The 21,368-nt window shown below is 43.9% G+C and overlaps 1 protein-coding gene across 1 annotated transcript in view; it reads right to left on the reverse strand.

Annotated features, from left to right (window-relative positions):
* The window catches only part of slc6a5 (solute carrier family 6 member 5), a 53,986-nt gene that overhangs the window by 10,181 nt on the left and 22,437 nt on the right, over positions 1-21,368 (reverse strand). Inside the window, exons 5-10 of the mRNA XM_070899717.1 lie at positions 19,080-19,221; positions 17,647-17,779; positions 17,394-17,528; positions 10,119-10,222; positions 9,875-9,999; positions 3,630-3,742 (exon numbers count right to left, since the gene is read on the reverse strand). Coding sequence (XP_070755818.1) covers positions 3,630-3,742; positions 9,875-9,999; positions 10,119-10,222; positions 17,394-17,528; positions 17,647-17,779; positions 19,080-19,221 — 752 coding nt within the window. The remainder of the gene's footprint in view (positions 1-3,629; positions 3,743-9,874; positions 10,000-10,118; positions 10,223-17,393; positions 17,529-17,646; positions 17,780-19,079; positions 19,222-21,368) is intronic.

Genomic DNA, 21,368 nt, shown 5'->3' on the forward strand with positions numbered 1-21,368 from the left:
CTGGCCTGACCCCACAATCCACCGCCCCTCCCCCCCCCCCCCCTACCATGATCTCTCTGCCGCACTCCCAGCCCCTAAGCCAACTAGCCCCAACATCCCATTGCTCAGTACATCCAATTTAAAGTGACCACCCCTGGTCCAGAAAAATCCCTTATCCAGAACAGGCCAGGTCCCGATGGTTCCGGATAAGGGAGGTTCAACCTGTAATCATAAAACTAAAAGTGTAAAGACAGCACTCCTTTAGACCATAGTCTTAGAAGGTGATATTTTTAATATTTGAAGTAAAACTAGAGGAAAGTGTGAAGTAGATTTTCCACCCAGGTGTAAACTTGCGATGTAGATTGACTGATGTTATATAAACTACCCATTGAAATCAGTGGAAATGAAAGGCGGATAGTTACTGTAACGGGTACTCGATGCCCGCCACGCTTCCACCCATGTGGCGCTTTGAAAATCTATCACTGTCTTTATGTCAATTGTTTCCTTACAGCAGGGACCGCAACTCAAAAGTACTTCACTGGCTATAAAGCGCTTTGGGATATCCTGAGATCGTAAAAGGTGCTATATGAATGCAAGTTCTTTCTTTTTTCTTTATATATGCAGTTCCAATTCCGCTTTGTGGTGAGGGTAACATTGAGAACGGGAACAAAAAAATACAAAATGCCAGAAACACTTGAGCAGATCAGGCAGCCTCTGTGGAGAGAAGAGAGAAGTTGATGTCTCCAGTGTGGACTCTTTGTCCAAACGGGAAGGTGTTAACCGATGAATGGTAGTATGCTGCTGAGCAGCTGAGTGTTTTCCAATTTTTGTTGGTGATTTCCAGTACTTTTCTCTTTGCTAACGTTGGACTGTGATTATAAATGCGCACATTCCTCTTTAGACCTTCGATATACCGCAGAGGAAGGAGACCGTCACCTCATCCATGTGGGTAGGGCCTGAACCCGACTACAGAATGTTGGCCATAAGGCATTCAATGGTGCTAAATCAGATGATTACTTTTTTACTGAAAATGCTGCCTGTTCATTGAATGGTTTGGTTAGCACTATTTGGTACGACGGAGGGGGCTGCCTGTGGTAAGTGTGGACGGTGTAAGTGGAGTTCATCAGTCAGCCAGACCTGGATCACAGCAAGTGAACACCTGTTCCGATGCTGGAGCCCCTCCCTGGACAGCGCTACACCAATAACATCTTCAGAAAGAACTATAGAAGTATTATAATTATTTGGTTGTTCTTCTTCCTCCCTCTCCAAAGCCTTCCTTATTTTTATTGGTTATTTATATGATTATAAATGATTTTATCCTAATTGGTCTAGCGGGAAGGGGTCAGTTTCGGGTCGCAGTCCTGGTTTATACCCTGTTCGCTTTATTTTTCATTGACTTCAGTGGAGCATAAAATCTGGCGGGGTGTAAAATGGGTTTCCGACCTGAAACCGCCTCGTTTCCACTGGGTGGGTTAGCTTAAAATTGCCACCATTTTGTCTCCTACAAACTTCTGGAATATCTTGTTTAATTCGATGCCAATGTTTGCCTGATTACACTTTTGTGAAGCATCTTGAGAAGTTTCATTACGTTAAAGGCACTTATATAAACGCAAGTTGTTGTTGAGCTAGGAGAAAAAAAGTACAATATATAACTGGAAATAAGTGGTGATGGGGAGAGAAGAACAAAGTTACTTGCACCTTAAACAAATTTTGTAAAGTGGCAGATGCATTGCGTTGTAACTAGTAAACCTGTGAGGCCTGTACCTTTCGGTGTCAGTAAGTGACTTATCATCATCATAGGAAGTCCCTCGGAATCGAGGAAGACTTGCTTCCACTCTTAACATGAGTTCTTAGGTGGCTGAACAGTTCAATACGAGAGCCACAGTCCCTGCCACAGGTAGGACAGACAGCCGTTGAGGGGAAGGGAGGGTGGGACAGGTTTGCCGCACGTTCTTTCTGCTGCCTGCGCTTGTCTTCTGCATGCAATCGGCGATGAGACTCGAGGCGCTCAGCACTCTCCCGGATGCACTTCCTCCACTTAGGGCAGTCATTGGCCAGGGACTCCCAGGTGGCGGTGGGGATGTTGCACTTTATCAGGGAGGCTTTGAGGGTGTCCTTGTAAGGTTTCCTCTGTCTACCTTTGGCTCGTTTGCCATGAAGGAGTTCCGAGTAGACCGCTTGCTTTGGGAGTCTCGTGTCTGGCATGCGAACTATGCGGCCTGCCCAGCGGAGCTGATCAAGTGTGGTCAGTGCTTCAATGCTGGGGATGTTGGCCTGGAAGGAAACTGATGTTAGTGCGTCTGTCGTCCCAGGGGATTTGTCGGATCTTGCGGAGGCATCGTTGGTAGTATTTCTCCAGCGACTTGAGGTGTCTACTGTACATGGTCCATGTCTCTGAGCCATACAGGAGGGCAGGTATTACTACATCCCTGCAGACCATGAGCTTGGTGGTAGAGTTGAGGGCCTGGTCTTCGAACACTCTTTTCCTCAGGCGGCCGAAGGCTGCACTGGCGCACTGGAGGCGGTGTTAAATCTCCTCATCAATGTCTGCTTTTGTTGATAAAAAGCTCCCGAGGTATGGGAAATGGTCCACGTTGTCCAGGGCTGCGCCGTGGATCTTGATGACTGGGGGGCAGTGCTGTGCTGTGCGGCAAGTGACATAATACCTCAACTCAGTAACCTGACAAAGTCCTTCAGTAAGCTTGCTGTATTGCAACAATGGGTGAGCCTTTGTCACAGTTAGACACTCAACCACATTCCAGGTTTTAGTGCGTCCCATCAGTAATGCAGCAAGTTTCTAGTAGTTAAAAGGCCGCACTACAAATTGCTCAGAATTTGGCATTGACTGAAAATTTACTCATAATTTAAATGTGCTTTACATTAATTTTTTAATTTGACTAGGTGACTACTGGTATGCTATATTATATAAATTATGTATTGTTTTAATTATATTATATTAATTACATGATATTATATATTATAGTTCCATATTAACACAACTGGGTCAAAACAGTTCCCTTTCATCTCTGTGACCTGAATTTAAATGCAGTCCAGACTGCTGAGATCAAAATGGTAAATTTACTGATCCTGCACATCCCAGCAGGAGCCATGATTGAAGGCGGCATGAGTCAGAGAATCTCCAATTCACACTCCCTTCAAACATGGCTCCTCGCTGGAACTGTTGTTTGGGTGAATTTATTCCAAAATCACTTATCTGTAAATATCCTCAAGTCGAATGGGTATGTGTGAAGTGAGTTTCCAGTGGTTATTCCACTGCGCCACCAATTGCCCAGAACCTGGCATTAATTGGAAATTTCATTCAGAAAGACCACAAGAGTGGTTGGTGAATGTGATAGAAGCGTGGCAGGGATACATTAGAGGGCACTGACACCGTTTATCTTGATGTGTATGAATGCAAAAAGAAAACACCCAAAAATGCAAATAGATTAGATATTAGAGGAAAAAAGAGGACATAAATAACTTGTCTAAATGGTACCCTGCGAGCAGGGTGTCAGTGAATTTCTATGTGTTTGATGCTGTATTCACTTAACGCCTAACTCGAGACTCAGCAAGCACAAAACAACAATTTGTGCACAGCTTGCGTAAGTGAAATGATCGCAGCTCAGTCGTGTGTGGGCTATGTAACTTACCATCGTGTCCAGTCCGAGTGTTAGAAGCATCAAAAAGAAAATGATAGCCCAGAATGGAGATAAAGGAAGCCTGGTTAAAGCCTCGGGATACACGACGAATGCAATACCGGGACCTGGAACACACAAAGAATTTGCACTTGCTCAACGTAACCTTGGCAACGCGCGATGAATTGGACTTTCCGCACACCCTCCTCCTCCCACTGGGGCAGAACCTGTGTTTGCCGTTGTGATGCCCCTCTGACCTCGGCCATATTTCTGTTCTCAGGGTCATTTACGTAAAAGAGGAGGGGGTTGCGCCTGTCTGTGGTGGGGGGATAGACCCAAAGTTTTCAACCAGTTCACACTTAAAAGAAAAGGTTTGATTTGTGGAACAAAATCCATTATCTAGTCCAGCAGATTAGAAATGAAACAAGAAAACTGAATTCCATTTAAATGTGATTGAACGCTCAAGTGTTATCTGGCTCAGCAGTCAGTGAAAGCACAGGCTGTTTCAGGCTGCCCCCATGTGGCATTTTACTCACAGTGCTGTATATTATTTAACAAATTCAATCCAGACATTTAACCTTTTACAGGTTGTAGTTTTTTTCAACTAGAACTTGGTACCTGTGCATGGCTGCATTCTGAGCACACTTTCAGTCACTCCAACCCACACATTCCTATTTTTTGGCCAGTGACATCTGAAGGCTGGCTGCCTTTAATGTTTTCAAGGATGGTGTGTGTGAATATTGGTTGTGTGCATGTGGGTACTGGGTGTGTGTGTGGATGTTGGGTGCATGGGTGGATGTTGGATGCATGGGTGGATGTTGAGTGTGTGTGGATGTTGGGTGTGTGTATGTGGATTTTTTAAAAATTCATTCACGGATGTGGGAGTCGCTGGCAAGGCCAGCATTTATTGCCCATCCCTAATTGTCCTTGAGAAGGTGGTGGTGAGCCGCCTTCTTGAACTGCTGCCGTCCATGTGGCGAAGGTACTCCCACAGTGCTGTTAGGTAGGGAATTCCAGGATTTTGACTCAGCGATAATGAAGGAATGGTGATATATTTCCAAGTCAGGGTGGTGTGTGACTGGGGGAGGGAACTTTGAGGTGGAGGTGTTCCCATGCGCCTGCTGCCCTTGTCCTTCTAGGTGGTAGGTGTCACGGGTTTGAGAGGTGTTGTCGAAGAAGCCTTGGCGAGTTGCTGGAGTGCATCTTGCAAATGGTACAGACTGCAGACATGGTGCGTTGGTAGTGAAGGGAGTGACTGTTTAAGGTGGTGGATGGGGGCAATCAAGCGGGCTGCTTTGTTCTGGATGGTGTTGAGTTTCTTGAGTGTAGATGGTGGAAAGGATTTGGGGAGTCTGGAGAATACTCAGCCTCTGACCTGCTCTTGTTGTCACAGTATTTATGTGGCTGGTCCAGTTAAGTTTCTGATCAATAGTGACCGCTCCCCACCCCACCCGTTCCCCCCTCCCCCCGCCCCTCCCCCGCCCCCCCAGGCTGTTGATGGTGAGGGATTTGACAATGGTAATGCCATTGAATATCATGGGGGCGGTGATTCGACTTTCTCTTGTTGGAGATAGTCATAGCGTGGCACTTGCATGGCGCAAATGTTACTCTGGAGCATCCACGATGCTGAGAATGACGTGAATAGCACATTTAGTGAGTTGGTCTTACCGCAGGAAAAGGGTACACAACCAGATAGTAAATGGGTGACCAGCAGGAAGAACAATGCAAGGAAGGTAGTGCAGGGGTCCCCTGCGGTCATCCCCCTGCAAAACAGATACACTGTTTTGAGTACTGTTGAGGGGGATGACTCATCAGGGGAGAGCAGCAGCAGCCAAGTTCATGGCACCGTGGGTGGTTCTGCTGCACAGGAGGGGAGGAAAAAGAGTGGGAGAGCTATAGTGATAGGGGATTCGATTGTAAGGGGAATAGATAGACGTTTCTGCGGCCGCAACCGAGACTCCAGGATGGCATGTTGCCTCCCTGGTGCAAGGGTCAAGGATGTCTCGGAGCGGGTGCAGGACACTTTGAAGGGGGAGGGTAAACAGCCAGTTGTCGTGGTGCATGTAGGTATCAACGATATAGGTAAAAAATGGGACGAGGTCCTACTAGACAAATTTAGGGAGCTAGGAGCTAAATTAAAAAGTAGGACCTCAAAAGTAGTAATCTCAGGATTGCAACCAGTGCCATGTGCTCGTCAGAGTAGGAATCGCAGGATAGCTCAGATGAATACGTGGCTTGAGGAGTGGTGCAGAAGGGAGGGATTCAAATTCCTGGGACATTGGAACCGGTTCTGGGGCAAGTGGGACCAGAGCAAACCAGACGGTCTGCACCTGGGCAGGACCGGAACCAATGTCCGATGAGGAGTGTTTGCTAGTGCTGTTGGGGAGGGGTTAAACTAACATGGCAGGGGGGTGGGAACCTATGCAGGGAGACAGAGGAAAGTAGAATGGGGGCAGAAGCAAAAGATAGAAAGAAGAAAAGTAAAAGTGGAGGGCAGAGAAACCCAAGGCGAAAAGCAAAAAGAACCACATTACAGCAAAATTCTAATGGGGCGAAGGGTGTTAAAAAGGCATGTCTGAAGGCTCTGTGCCTCAATGCGAGGAGTATTCGCAATAAGATGGACGAATTAACTGCGCAGATAGCAGTTAACGGATATGATGTAATTGGCATCACAGAGACATGGCTCCAGGGTGACCAAGGCTGGGAACTCAACACCCAGGGGTATTCAACATTTAGGAAGGATAGACAGAAAGGAAAGGAGGTGGGGTGGCATTGCTGGTTAAAGAGGAAATTAATGCAATAATAAGGAAGGACTTTAGCTTGAATGATATGGAATCGGTATGGGTGGAGCTACAGAATACTAACGGGCAGAAAACGCTAGTGGGAGTTGTTTACAGACCACCAAACAGTAGTAGTGAGGTTGGATACAGCATCAAACAAGAAATTAGAAATGCGTGAAATAAAGGTACAGCAGTTATCATGGGCGACTTTAATCTACATATTGATTGGGCTAACCAAACTGATAGCAATACGGTGGAGGAGGATTTCCTGGAGTGTATTAGAGATGGTTTTCTAGACCAATATGTCAAGGAGCCAACTAGAGGTTTGGCCATCCTAGACTGGGTGATATGTAATGAGAAGGGACTAATTAGCAATCTTGTTGTGCGAGGCCCCTTGGGGAAGAGTGACCATAATATGGTAGAATTCCTTATTAAGATGGAGAGTGACACAGTTAACTCAGAGACTAGGGTCCTGAAATTAAGGAAAGGTAACTTCGATGGTATGAGGTGAAAATTGGCTAGAATAGACTGGCGAGTGATAGTTAAAGGGTTGACGGTGGATAGGCAATACAAATACTTAAAGATCACATGGATGAACGTCAACAATTGTACATCCCTGTCTGGAGTAAAAATAAAACAGGGAAGGTGACTCAACCGTGGCTAACAAGGGAAATTAAGGATAGTGTTAAATCCAAGGAAGAGGCATATAAATTGGCCAGAAAAAGCAGCAAACCTGAGAACTGGGAGAATTTTATAATACAGCAGAGGAGGACAAAAGGTTTAATTAGAAGGGGGAAAATAGAGTGTGAGAGGAAGCTTGCTGGGAACATAAAAACTGACTGCAAAAACTTCTATAGATATGTGAAGAGAAAAAGATTTGTGAAGACAAACGTAGGTCCCTTGCAGTCAGATTCAGGTGAATTTAAAATGGGGAACAAAGAAATGGCGGACCAGTTAAACAAATTCTTTGGTTCTGTCTTCACGAAGGAAGACACAAATAACCTTCCGGAAATACTAAGGAACCGATGGTCTAGTGAGAAGGAGGAACTGATTAGGCAGGAAATTGTGTTAGGGAAATTGATGGGATTGAAGGCCAATAAATCCCCGGGACCTGATAGTCTGCATCCCAGAGTACTTAAGAGAGTAGCCCTAGAAATAGTGGATGCATTGGTGATAATTTTCCAACAGTCTTTCGACTCTGGATCAGTTCCTATGGACTGGAGGATAGCTAATGTAACACCACGTTTTAAGAAGGGAGGGAGAAAGAAGGCAGTTAATTATAGGCCGGTTAGCCTGACATCAGTAGTGGGGAAAATGTTGGAATCAATTATTAAAGATGAAGTAGCAGCACATTTGGAAAGCAATGACGGGATCGGTCCAAGTCAGCATGGATTTATGAAAGGGAAATCCTGCTTGACAAATCTTCTACAATTTTTTGAGGATGTAACTAGTAGAGTGGACAAGGGAGAACTGGTGGATGTGGTGTATTTGGACTTTCAAAAAGCTTTTGACAAGGTCCCACACAAGAGATTGGTGTGCAAAATTAAAGCACAAGGTATTGGGGGTAATGTACTGACATGGATAGAGAACTGTTTGCCAGACAGGAAGCAGAGAGTCGGGATAAACGGATCCTTTTCAGAATGGCAGGCAGTCACTAGGCGGGTGCTGCAGGGCTCAGTACTGGGAACCCAGCTATTTACAATATACATTAATGATTTGGATGAGGGAATTGAGTGTAATATCTCCAAGTTTGCAGATGACACTAAGCTGGGTGGCAGTGTGAGCTGTGACGAGGACGCTAAAAGGCTGCAGGGTGAATTGGACAGGTTAGGTAAGTGGGCAAACAAGTGGCAGATGCAGTATAATGTGAATAAATGTGAGGTTATCCACTTTGGTTGCAAAAATATTATCTGAATGGCGGCAGATTATGAAAAGGGGAGGTGCAACGAGACCTGGGTGTCATGGTACATCAGTCATTGAAAGTTGGCATGCAGGTACATCAGGCGGTGAAGAAAGCAAATGGTATGTTGGCCTTCATAGCTAGGGGACTTGAGTATAGGAGCAGGGAGGCCTTACTGCAGTTGTACAGGACCTTAGTGAGGCCTCACCTGGAATATTGTGTTCAGTTTTGGTCTCCTAATCTGAGGAAAGACGTTCTTGCTATTGAGGGAGTGCAATGAAGGTTCACCAGACTGATTCCCGGGATGGCAGGACTGACATATGAGGAGAGACTGGATCAACTGGGCTTTTATACACTGGAGTTTAGAAGGATGAGATGGGATCTCATAGAAACATATAAAATTCTGACGGGACCGAACAGGTTAGATGCACGAAGAATGTTCCCGATGTTGGGGAAGTCCAGAACCAGGGGACATAGTCTAAGGATAAGGGATAAGCCATTTAGGACTGAGATGAGGAGAAACTTCTTCACTCAGAGAGTTGTTAACCTGTGGAATTCTCTACCACAGAGAGTTGTTGATGCCAGTTCATTGGATATATTCAAGAGGGAGTTAGATATGGCCCTTACAGCTTAAGGGATCAAGGGGTATGGAGAGAAAGCAGGAAAAGGGTACTGAGGTGAATGGTCAGCCATGATCTTATTGAATGGTGGTGCAGGCCCGAAGAGCCGAATGGCCTACTCCTGCACCTATTTTCTATGTTTCTATTTTTCTATGTTGCCACTTATCAGCCCAAGCCAGGTCTTGTTGCATTCGGGCAGGACTGCTTCATTTTCTGTGGAAATGTGAATGGCACTGAACACTGTGCAATCATCAGTGAACTTCCACACTTCTGACCTTATGATGGAGGGAAGGTCATAGATGAAGCAACTGAAGATGGTTGGGCCTGGGACACTGTCCTGAAGAGCTCCTGCAGCGATGTCCTGGGGCTGAGATGATTGACCTCCAACAAGCACAACCATTTTCCTTTGTGCTAGGTATGACTCCAGCCAATATAGAATTTTCCCCCAGAATCTCATTGACTTCAATTTTACTAGGGCTCCTTGATGCCACACTTGGTCAAATGATGCCGTGATGTCAAGAGCAGTCACTCTCATCTCACCTCTAGCATTCAGCTCTTTTGTCAGTTATGTGTGTGTGGATACTGTGTGTGTGTTTTTGTGTGAATGTTGTCTGTGTTTGTGTATTGGGTGTATGTGTGTGGATGTTGGGTGTTTGTGTGTGTGTGTGTGTGTGTGTGTGTGACTGTGGATGTTGGTGTGTGTGTGTTGTGTGTTGTTTGTATGTTGTGTGTGTGTGTACGTGTGTGTACGTGTGTGGATGTGGATGTAGGCTGCGGATGGGATTGGAATCAGCGATGCAATAGCTGCTGATGCTCACTGTCACAATGACCACAATGGTCACTTCAGTACTAGAGGGTGACTGATTCCTGCCGAATGAATGACAGCCTTCGGAAGTGGAAAAGATAGGCACACAAAAAAATGTTTAACAAAGTACTTGCAATGTTTAGTTTTTAAATTACCTTCATCTGCAACCTCGGTGATCGGTACTTTAAGTTCTTTGGCCATGAATCCAATGACAGAGAAGATGACAAAGCCTGCAAAGATACTGGTGGCGCTGTTGGTACATGTTACTAACACAGTGTCCCTGGAGGAAGGCAGAGGGATGCAGCAGTCACAAGAAGAGCACCACCCACAGGCAGAAAGGCACTATTACTACAATCTGTAACCCAAAGAGCAAGATGGGGACGGGGTCCAACTGCTTACCTGTATATGTTATTGTGGAATTTGTTGTATGAGGAGAGAGTTATCAGTCCTCCCCAGGAAGCAGACAGTGAAAAGAAAATCTGAGTAGCAGCATCCTTCCAAACCTATTGTAGCAGATGGAGACAAAACTGTGATTAAAAAAAAATGCAGCTTCTATTGTGACAACAACTTGCATTCATATAATGCTTTAAACATCCCAAGACACTTCACAGGAGCATCATCAGACATAATTTGACACTGAGCCACGTAAGGAAAACAAACGTTATACTTGATTTTCTGTGGGTTTTTACTCTGGAAGTTGCTGTCAGCCAGCCATCCAAAAAGCGCAGTGCTCTCTACAGGGCATCTGGGATCTGTGTGAACAGAGCAAGCAACTTTGCACCTCCTTAACCAACCAGGTTGAAGAATTATTAATGAGCAGCGCAGAGTCTGAACTAGGAAGTCAGGTACAGAAAGTGAAATAAAGAGTGAGAAAGAAAGAATGGGATTAAGAGAGAGATAAAAGAGACAGAAATAAAAGGTTGAAAAAAATGTTACATTTGTTTATTTTTTAAATCTCCAACAATAATTAAAATCTGAAGGAATGAGACATAACATTTGTAAAAGTTAATTTTCGGTGCAAGAGAGTTTGTTTGGCAGTAATTAAAACTTATCACACCATTAAAAGGGTAACTACACTGAAATGGACAAGCCCTCATTTTTTTCTGGCAAGTTTAGTTCGTATGTATATCAAGTAATACAGCAACTTCACCCTGCTCAATGTATTTCAATTGTGAGTGTCTCGGCATTGCTCAACTTTTGGAGGAGCAGAACATCTTGGATAGCAACTTCCTGATTTCTGCATTTAAATGCGCGTGTGCAGTCGCTTGAAGTTGCTGTCCGATTTCTACATAAATAACTGTTAGCCTCACCATTATCTCGACTGCAAAATCCAGCCCACTTTCTAGCTCTTGGTCCGTAGCCTTATAGTTTACAACACTTCAAGTGCATAAACAAGTACTTTTTAAATGTGGTGAGGGTTTCTGCCTCGACCACCCATTCAGGCAATGAGTTCCAGACCCCCATCACCCTCTGGATCAAAAAAGTTCTCCTCAACTCCCCTCTAATTCTTCTACCAATTACGTTAAATCTATGCCCCCTTGTTATTGATCTCCCTACTAGGGGAAATAGGTCCTTCCTAGCCACTTTATCTCGGCCCTCATAATTTTATACACCTCAATTAAATCTCCGCACAGCCTCCTCTGTTCCAAAAAAAACAACCCCAGCCTATCCAATCTTTCCTCATAGCTAAAATAAGCTAGTCCGGCAACATCCTCATCAATCTCCTCTGTACCCTTTCCAGTGCAATCACATCTTTCCTGTAATGTGGTGATCAGAACTGTACACAGTACTCTAACTGTAGCCTAACTAGTGTTTTATACAGTTCAAGCAAAACCTCCCTGCTCTAAAATTCAATGCTTGGTTAATAAAGAAAAGTACCCCGTATGCCTTCTTAACCACCTTATCTACCTGTCCTGCTACCTTCAGGGATCTGTGAACATGCACTCCAAGGTCCCTTTGTTCCTCTACACTTCCCAGTATCCTACCATTTATTGTGTCCCGTGTACGTATTGGCACAGAACACATTCTGAAAATGTGAAGTAAGGAGATGGTCCACTAAAAAAAAGAACAATTCCAAGTCATTGGCAGACAATTGTACTTCTAACCGTAAATAAAAGGACCAAATTAATCTGCACGAGAGAAACGAGCACAATGCATTGACACAGACTCCTCTCCCAAGTGTAGACATAGCTTCTGCCTTTGACACAGATCACCTTTCTTCTTCAACTGATTTCCTCAGCCAGGGCTTGCTGGTCTGAAAACTCATCTCGGGCAGTGGTGCAACATGGGATCACCTGCCTGTTATACACAACGCCTGATAGTCAGTCCCATTGCAGTCAGCGGGTGGCCGATCCAGTGCCACTGCCCGTTCTGTGCCACTGCTCGAGATTAAATTCTAGGCACATTACTTTATTTTTCCTTCATGGCATCACACAACACTGAAAAATTAAGCATTTAAAAATCGCCGAGCGCTGTTTTATATTTCCAGTGGGCTGCAATTGTACTCATTTTCTTCTTTCTCAACTGCGACCTTACTGCTGCTCAGCCATCAGTGGGCTACAGGAGGAGCACTGACTGATTGAAATCCCTTCTAAATTGAAATAGATGCTCGTATCATTTGTTCATTCAATGACATTGACACAGACTCCTCTGCCAAGTGTAGACATTGTTGCTGCCTTTGACACGGATCACCTCTCTTCTTCAACTGATTTCCTCAGCCAGGACATGCTGGCCTGGAAACTCATCTCGGGCGGTGGTGCAAGATGGGTTAGAAATAAAACAAGAAAACTGAATTTCATTTAAATGTAACTGAATTTACTGGATCCAGTAGTTAGTGAAAGCATAGGGTGTTCCAGGCTACCCCCACCCCCCTGTGGTCATTTATTCAGAGTGCTGTATTTTATTTTACAAAGTCAACACAAATGTTTAACCCCTTGCAGGTTGTTTCTCTTTGAACTGGGAGGCACAAAGCCAACATCACTGAAGGGAGTCCGCCTCATTTTAAAATGAAACATCATCACATTAAACATGTCCATCCCACCTGTGCTGTGATGTATTCTCTCCTCTCCATGCCACCGAGAATCCTCCAGTTACAACATCAAGGTGAGGAGAGCTCAGGATAAAGCGAAAGGGAAGAGTATGGAGAAATGCAGTGCAGAGGAAAGTACCAGTGAGGTATAGAGGTTGCCACATGCAGGGAGAGCACAGTGTGGGTGATGCAGTTAAAAGGAAAATACCAGTGAGATTTAGAGGTTACAGCATGCAGGACAGTGTAGGAAATGCAGTTGGTTATTGAAGGTAAAAAAAAACAGATGCACCAAGGCCTCTTATTAACAGAGAGGTTCAACCCAAGAGCAAAATCTTTCCTCCACCTTTACAAGCCTTCCTTGAAGTTCCTGTCCAAACAGGGACTTTTGCTCAGGCACTTGCCAAATTATGGGAAGCCCCCTCCCCCAGTAACTAAATAAATGAGTCTTTGACACATGTAATGTGCAGGTTCACAGCATGCTGGCCAGACATACTGGGGGGGTTCTGAGCCTCAGGCCTCCATGCCCGATACTAATCTGACCTTCCATCCATCTTAAGGTCAGAAGTAGGGATGTTCAGCTGATGATTGCAGTGTTCAGTTCCATTCACAATTCCTCAGATAATGAAGCCCACATGCAGCAAGAACCAGCAATATCCAGGCTTGGGCTGATAAGTGGCAAGTAACATTTGTGCCACAGAAATGCCAGGCAATGACCATCTCCAACAAGATGGAGTCTAACCATCTCCCCTTGACATTCAATGGCATCACCATCATCGAATACCCCACCATCAACATCCTGGGGGTCATTATTGACCAGAAACTTAACTTGGCCAGCCACATAAAGGCTGTGGCTACAAGAGCAGGTCAGAGGCTGGTAATCTGTGGTGAGTGACTCACCTTCTGACTCCCCAAAGCCTTTCCACCACCTACAAGGCACAAGTCAAAAGAAAAAAGAAATACTTGCATTTATATAGCGCCTTTCACGACCACCGGATGTCTCAAAGCGCTTTACAGCCAATGGTGTGTAGTTACTGCTGTAATGTGGGAAACTCAGCAGCCAATTTGCACACAGCAAGCTACCACAAATAGCAAGGTGATAATGACCAGATAATCTGCTAAAGTCAGGAGTGTGATGGAATACTCTCCACTTGCTTGGATGAGTGCAGACGCAATAAAATTCAAGAAGCTCAACACAATCCAGGACAAAGCAGCCCACTTGATCGGAACCCTATCTACCACCTTAAATGTTCACACCCTCCACCATGGCTGCAATGTGGCTGCAGTGTGTACCACCTACAAGATGCATTGCAGCAACTCATCAAGGTTCTTCGGCAGCACCTCCCAAACCTGTGACCTCTACCACCTAGAACGACAAGGGCAGCAGGTGCATGGGAACACCGTCACCTGCAAGTTCCCCTCCAAGTCACACACCATCCTGTCTTGGAAATATATTGCCGTTCCTTCATCATCGCCGGGTCAAAATCCTGGAACTCCCTCCCGAACAGCACTGTGGGGGTACCTTCATCACATGGACTGCCATGGTTCAAGAAGGCAGCTCACCACTGCCTTCTCAAGGGCAATTGGGGATGGGCAATAAATGCTGGCCATGCCAGCGATGCCCACAACCCACGAAGGAATTTTAAAAAACTACAGGGCAATGGATCTAAAGTGCTTTGGGCAACTGTTACTACATTAGCAACTCCTTAGTGACACACATGTACGCAAGCATCTAAGGGCTGACTTTCCGAATGTGCACTGCCAGCAGAGACTCTCATCCCATACACGTATCACAAAATTGTGGGTGCACTTGCTGCAATTTTCTATATGTTCATTGTAATGGATGGAAATGCATGGGAGCACGCTCATAATTTTCCAACATGCAACTTCCATTGGGTGATACTCTGCACTGGGAGCACACATTCAGATAGTCAGTTCTATAGTAATACACAAACAGGCACACAGATAGTGACACAGGCACACTAGCACGCAAAAAGTGACACACACCTGCTTATATTGTGATACAAACAAAGGCACACAAACACATAGATAATAATGCACCCACAAGCACACATATGTAAGCGTACAATGGCACGCACAAGGTGTCACACAAGGACACATACATACAGTGAGCACAGGTATAACATGTTAAACATGCTGTATTGATGTAATTTACCAAAATTGCCTGGATTCTAGAGAGGTCCCAGCAGATTGGAAAAATGCAAATATTACGCCTCTATTTAAAAAAGGAGGCAGACAACAAGCAGGAAACTATAGACCAGTTAGCCTAGCATCTGTGGTTGGGAAAATGTTGGAGTCCATTATTAAAGAAGCAGTAGCAGGACATTTGGAAAAGCAAAATTCGATCAGGCAGAGTCAGCATGGATTTATGAAGGGGAAGTCATGTTTGACAAATTTGCTGGAGTTCTTTGAGGATGTAACGAACAGGGTGGAGAAAGGGGAACCAGTGGATGTGGTGTATTTGGACTTCCAGAAGGCATGTGACAAGGTGCCACATAAAAAGTTACTGCACAAGATAAAAGTTCACGGGGTTGGGGGTAATATATTAGCATGGATAGAGGATTGGCTAACGAACAGAAAACAGAGAGTCGGGATAAATGGTTCATTCTCTGGTTGGCAACCAGTAACTATTGGGGTGCCACAGGGATCAGTGCTGGGACCCTAACTATTTACAATCTATATTAACAACTTGGAAGAAGGGACTGAGTATAATGTAGCCAAGTTTACTGACGATACAAAGATGGGAGGAAAAGCAATGTGTGAGGAGGACACGAAAAATCTGCAAAAGGACATAGACAGGCTAAGTGAGTGGACAAAAATTTGGCAGATGGAGTATAATGTTGAAAAGTGTGAGGTCATGCACTTCGGCAGAAAAAAAATCAAAGAGCAAGTTATTATTTAAATGGAGAAAGATTGCAAAGTGCCGCAGTACAGCGGGACCTGGGGGCACTTGTGTATGAAACACAAAAGGATAGTATGCAGGTACAGCAAGTGATCAGGAAGGCCAATGGTATCTTGGCCTTTATTGCAAAGTGGATGGAGTATAAAAGCAAGGAAGTCTTGCTACAGCTATATAAGGTATTGGTGAGGCCACACCTGGAATACTGTGTGCAGTTTTAATTTCCATATTTACAAAAGGATATACTTGCTTTGGAGGCAGTTCAGAGAAGGTTCACTAGGTTCATTCTGGGGATGAGGGGGTTGACTTATGAGGAAAGGATAAGTAGGTTGGGACTCTTATCATGGGAATTCAGAAGAATGAGAGGTGATCTTATCAAAACGTATAAAATTATGAGGGGGCTTGACAAGGTGGATGCAGAGAGGATGTTTCCACTGATGGGGGAGACTAGAACTAGGGGGCATGATCTTAGAATAAGGGGCCACCCATTTAAAACAGAGATGAGGAGAAATTTCTTCTCTCAGAGGATTGTAAATCTGTGGAATTCACTGCCTGAGAGAGCTGTGGAAGCTGGTATATTGAATAAATTTAAGATAGAAATAGACAGTTTCTTAAACGATAAGGGGATAAGAGGTTATGGGGAATGAGTCCATGATCAGATCAGCCATGATCTTACTGAATGGCGGAACAGGCTCAAGAAGCCGTATGGCCTACTCCTGTTCCTATTTCTTATGGTCTTATGATGAAAAGCTGCTCTCATTATTATAGAATAAGGACATTTGAAATAGTGCCATGGGATCTTTTACGTCCACCTGAGAGGGCAGGCGGGACCTTGGTTTAACGTCTCATCCAAAAGACTGCACCTCCGACAGTGCAGCACTCTCACCCTAGATTTTTTATGTGCTCAAGTTCCTGGAGTGAGACTTGAACCCACAACCTTCTGACTCAGAGGCATGTGTGCTACCCATTGATCTATGGCTGACACTAGGAGGGATATCATCCATGTCATTTAATACAGTGGTATGTAATGTGGCGGAGTTGGGGAGTCAGAAGCACACTAGCTGCGAGGGCCACTCTCAGACAGTGGCTTTAAGGGAGCATCAATGGTGAGACAGGTACAGTGTGCAAGAGTGGTACTGGAGCTAAGCAGGAGAAAGAAGTGAGGTATGAGATGATTGACAGGGTGTGGAGGTAAAATCAACAGGACAAAGATAAATTCTGTGCATTCCACAGAAGCACTGCAATTTTGCATGAGTTAATGCAGGTGTTACCCACTATATATTTTGGCATGTCAGGTGATGATTATAGCAGTATTGCAAATTATACTCAAATCTTAATAGACTCATTCTAATGTTGTGTCATTCAAGTCATTTTCTTTTTACTGATGATTCTTCTGCGTTTCTTCTTTCCCATTGTCTTCACCTGTTTACTCTCGAATTATTAAATATATGTATCTGACCTCCACTTAAAGGCTACTTTACAGTTGTCCCTTTTCTGGTGAGCATTATAGTCGATGCATTTGAAAACATGGATGAGTCTTCCTACAGTAAGATCTACAGCACCCCAAAGGAAGAGGTGTGTGAAGGGGCTGCAGAGCACAAGAACAAAGAGGGTTTGCTCGTCTGAATTCATCTCTTTGAGTTAAACATTAGTGACACCATGCATTCCCACCTTCCACCCTCTATACAATTGACCATTGCTATTGAGTCGCCTTGATTAACTTGCCCACCTTGGCCTCCTTAAGCTTATCCCAATTGGGTGACAGGAAGTACCAGATTCCATCTCCAGCACCTGGCAGAGTAATCCCTCGGATCAGGAGGATGACGAGGACAACATAGGGGAAAGTGGCTGTGAAGTAGACAACCTGCAATAATAAGAGGGGGAAATTGCATTCACTCATTTCCAGTCAAAAACATGTTGCCAATCATTGCTGTAAAATTACAGGAACAGTAAAGCGCTAAATGAAAGTACAATGAGCCAACCTTTCCTGATGATTTTATTCCTTTTGCCAGGGATAAGTAAACAATTATCCAGGCCAATAACAGGGTCAGTGCTAACTGCCACCGTATTTCCCCAGGATGTTCAATCCCAGCAGAGATTTTTAACACAAAGTACCTGTGAAGAAACAATAGCAATCATGAAAGCACTGCATGGTTTGGAAATGAGAATGAGTGCGTACAGAGACTGAGGAGTAAATCTTGACTTTGTGCATTAGTGTAAAATGGGAGATAGTGAGTCGGCAGCCCGGTTTACATACATACGAACATACGAACAATGACGGACAGATAAAGACCATCTGGTCTATCAAGCCTGTCCCACACAATTGCGATACCCTGTGTATCACAACATATACACTGCACCCAAAACCATGTGATCTCCTGGGAGAGACAAAAACAGATTCAAAAACCCAGGCCAATTTGGGGGAAAAAATCTGGGAAATTCCTCTCCGACTCATCTAGGCGATTGAAACTAGTGCAGGAGATCACTCTGGCCATTAAATTCCCTGCAGTACCGACCTTTTCTAAGAGGTGATCTCCGCCGCAGCTTGGAACAAATCCAGCTTTTGCTTGAAGGAATTCAGTGAGTCTGCATCCATCACATGAACCGGCAGCTTGTTCCAGAGGTCTACTATTCTCTGTGAAAAGAACCACCTCCTGACATCTAATCTAGATCTAGCCTTATACAACTTAAATTAGTGCCCCCTTGGTCCTGCCTAAGAATGGAATGGAAATAAAAGTCAGAACAGATGTAAAACAGGCTGCTGATTTGCTATCACCCATTTTACACCTTCGCACAAAGTCAAGATCTATCGCTATGATTTTATATTGTAGATATAGCGAAGTTTGATTGTAGTATTTTACTTTACATTTTGTCACTAGTTTTTTACAACTTTGAACAACTCCTTCCCTCCTTTGAATTACTTGACAATTTCATGTAAATTTCACCAATTAAAATCAATCCGATGGCAGGAGGCAGACAGATTATTGGGATAGAATGATATATCAAATCTTTTTTAAGTTTCCAATGTTTTTTTTTAAGTTTCCCGTATAGGTATATCAAAGGTTGCATTATCAGAAATTAAATAGTTATACAATCATTATGATGTGAAGCAACTTTGCATTTGAAACAATCTGCACGTTTTGTTCATTTCGATCCCCTCCCCCATTTTATAGTCATTTCTTTTGCCTCTTGTGCCACACACCCCATCGCTCCGCCGGCATTAGCATTATCAGCCCGCAGTTTCTCAGGTTTCTGCTCATGTTGCTTTTAAGAAAACCGCTCAGACTTGTGATAATAGCCCGGCTGGATAGTCCTCTAGTTTTCCTCTCTCACTGACTTGCCTCCATTTATCATTCTGATCATATTTTGAGATTTAAAAATAAATGACAGCTTCCGTATTAAGCTGCCCTCTTACTTGAAATATTCTTCACTGCCACTGACAAAGGTGTTGTTTATTGGCCTGGTGTAATTCACCATGGTGAAGTTGGGAAAGGCAGAAATGCAAAATGTTGAGTTTTTAATATGTACACTGTTCGTATCTCCAATTATACAAGAATCTGTTGGGACAAGAAAAGTGAAATTAATACATTCAATAATTTCAATGCTTTTTGCTACTAGTACTATCGAATCTCCAAATCACTTATGAACATTTGAGTTATTGCCTTGAGCCTTCAGTATGTCTCACAAAGCTCTGACACTGAAGACAAGAAATGCTTATAGAGAATCCTTACTGTCCAGAAGCTCTCCTTTACCTCAATGTACTGAGAAATAATGTAATATCTTAGCTGAATGAAAGTTAACATTGCATGCATTAATATTAATGCAATTATTAACAAATCTAAATGGCTTTGATTTTGTTTTCTATATTCAAGAGTCCTGCAGGAATTTATTTCCGTGGTTTATCAGAATGTAAAATCACCCTTGTACCTAATGCAACTAATTTTATGAAAAAAATTGAATTAAAACATGCAAGAATCATATGTCCCTGAGGCACAATTACATATGCATAGGATAGTATGGTTCATATGGAGGAGCACAGTATGATATTCACTGTGTAGCATGGTGTCGTTATATAAGACCTACCGCTCTGTGTTACATAGTACCCACTACATGGGCTTTTAATGGATTAATTGATAAAATCAAAAAAAGAGCAGGCTGGTTTCCTATTTCATGAGGAATGTATAGGGTAGGTTGTGGTTGTATCCTATACTGCAGAAGATCAGAAGACTCAGTGGAATACCCACATAAGTTGTTTTCATGAATTTAGTAAAGCACTTAAACCAGTACCTCATGCTGCCCTCATTGAGACGATGCGAGTTATGTGTCTACATGGTCTAATATTGCATTTTATTCAGGATGCATGCTCCAACTTCAAGATCCCTGTGAGAATTGATGGGATAGTCACTGAGCCTATCTCACAATTGGAAGAGTGAGATAAGGTTGTCCATTGTCCTATTTGATGCCTTCGTCAATTGTGTGTTGGATGGTATCGAAGAGGAAGATCTTGGAATGTCAATCATTTCTCAAAGAATTGTGGCACTTCTTTTCACAGGTTCTGTTGTGCTGTGGATGGACATACCTGGGGTTCAGCATCCTGAACAGTGGCCTAATCAGTGAATGGATGCCCCAAATGCAATATTACAGCTCTGCGCAACTCAAAAAAGTTCTTGAAGTTATTTACGGGAAGATACAACAGATATGCACCCTAATTGTTGCCCCAATTGTCCTGGCCAATATTAATCCCTCAATCAACATAACAAAAACAGATTATCTGATCATTATCACATTGCTGTTTGTAGGAGCTTGGTGTGCGCAAATTGGCTGCCGTGTTTCCCATATTACAACAGTGGCTACACTCCAAAAGTACTTCATTGGCTGTAAAGTGCTTTGAGACATTCGGTGGTCGTGAAAGACACTATATAAATGCAAGTCTTTCTTCTTTCTTTATATCAGTATCTGGGAAATTTCTAGATGTTAACTCTAGCATAGTGCTTCAAGACCACACTAGAATGAAGAAAGATTGTTCTGGTCTTTTTCATCTTTTGTCACCAACTTCTTGATGTCAGTCAAGCTTGTGGCATTTATGGCATGTGCCCAAATAGTTTCCTTTGTGTTTCAGAGTTCCAAGACATGCGACAGAAAAGCTTCCTTCTGTCTGTGTGCGAGATCTAGGAACATGTGAGGTGTATTTGTGACAACAAAGGTTAATGGATGCAGGGAAGGACGGTTAAGCCTAAAAAACCTGCTGCTTAGCACAGCTCGTGGCATACATGTCTTTTTGCCAAAGTCTCTTAAATGAGGATCTGGATTTAGCAGTTGATGATGAGCAAGCCCAGTCCATGGCATGGTCCTTCAATACCTGCAACATAAAGGTGACTAGGATGTTGGAAACTGTCTTGCTCAGGTCCTTCCAACATGTCAAAGACCAGAGTCTCATCAAACAGCTGATAAGAAAACTCTGAGTCTTGGGATGCCAGCTGCTGGAAGCATTGCACAGAGGCCAGATATGCCAACATGTGCTCAGGGCTCAATCCTTACCTTGACTGGGTTGCTGAGAGGCAAGCAGTTGCTGCTGAAGCTCTGCGGTTCCAACTGGTGCAATCACACTTCAGCGGGGTATGGCAATGTGTATAGGCTGTGGGGAGGAAAATAGTGGCAATGCACTCACACATTTCATCATGAGTTTTGCTGCTGACTATGCCGC

The sequence above is a fragment of the Pristiophorus japonicus genome, chromosome 14 (assembly GCF_044704955.1).
Source record: "Pristiophorus japonicus isolate sPriJap1 chromosome 14, sPriJap1.hap1, whole genome shotgun sequence".
NCBI classification, from domain to species: Eukaryota; Metazoa; Chordata; class Chondrichthyes; family Pristiophoridae; genus Pristiophorus; species Pristiophorus japonicus.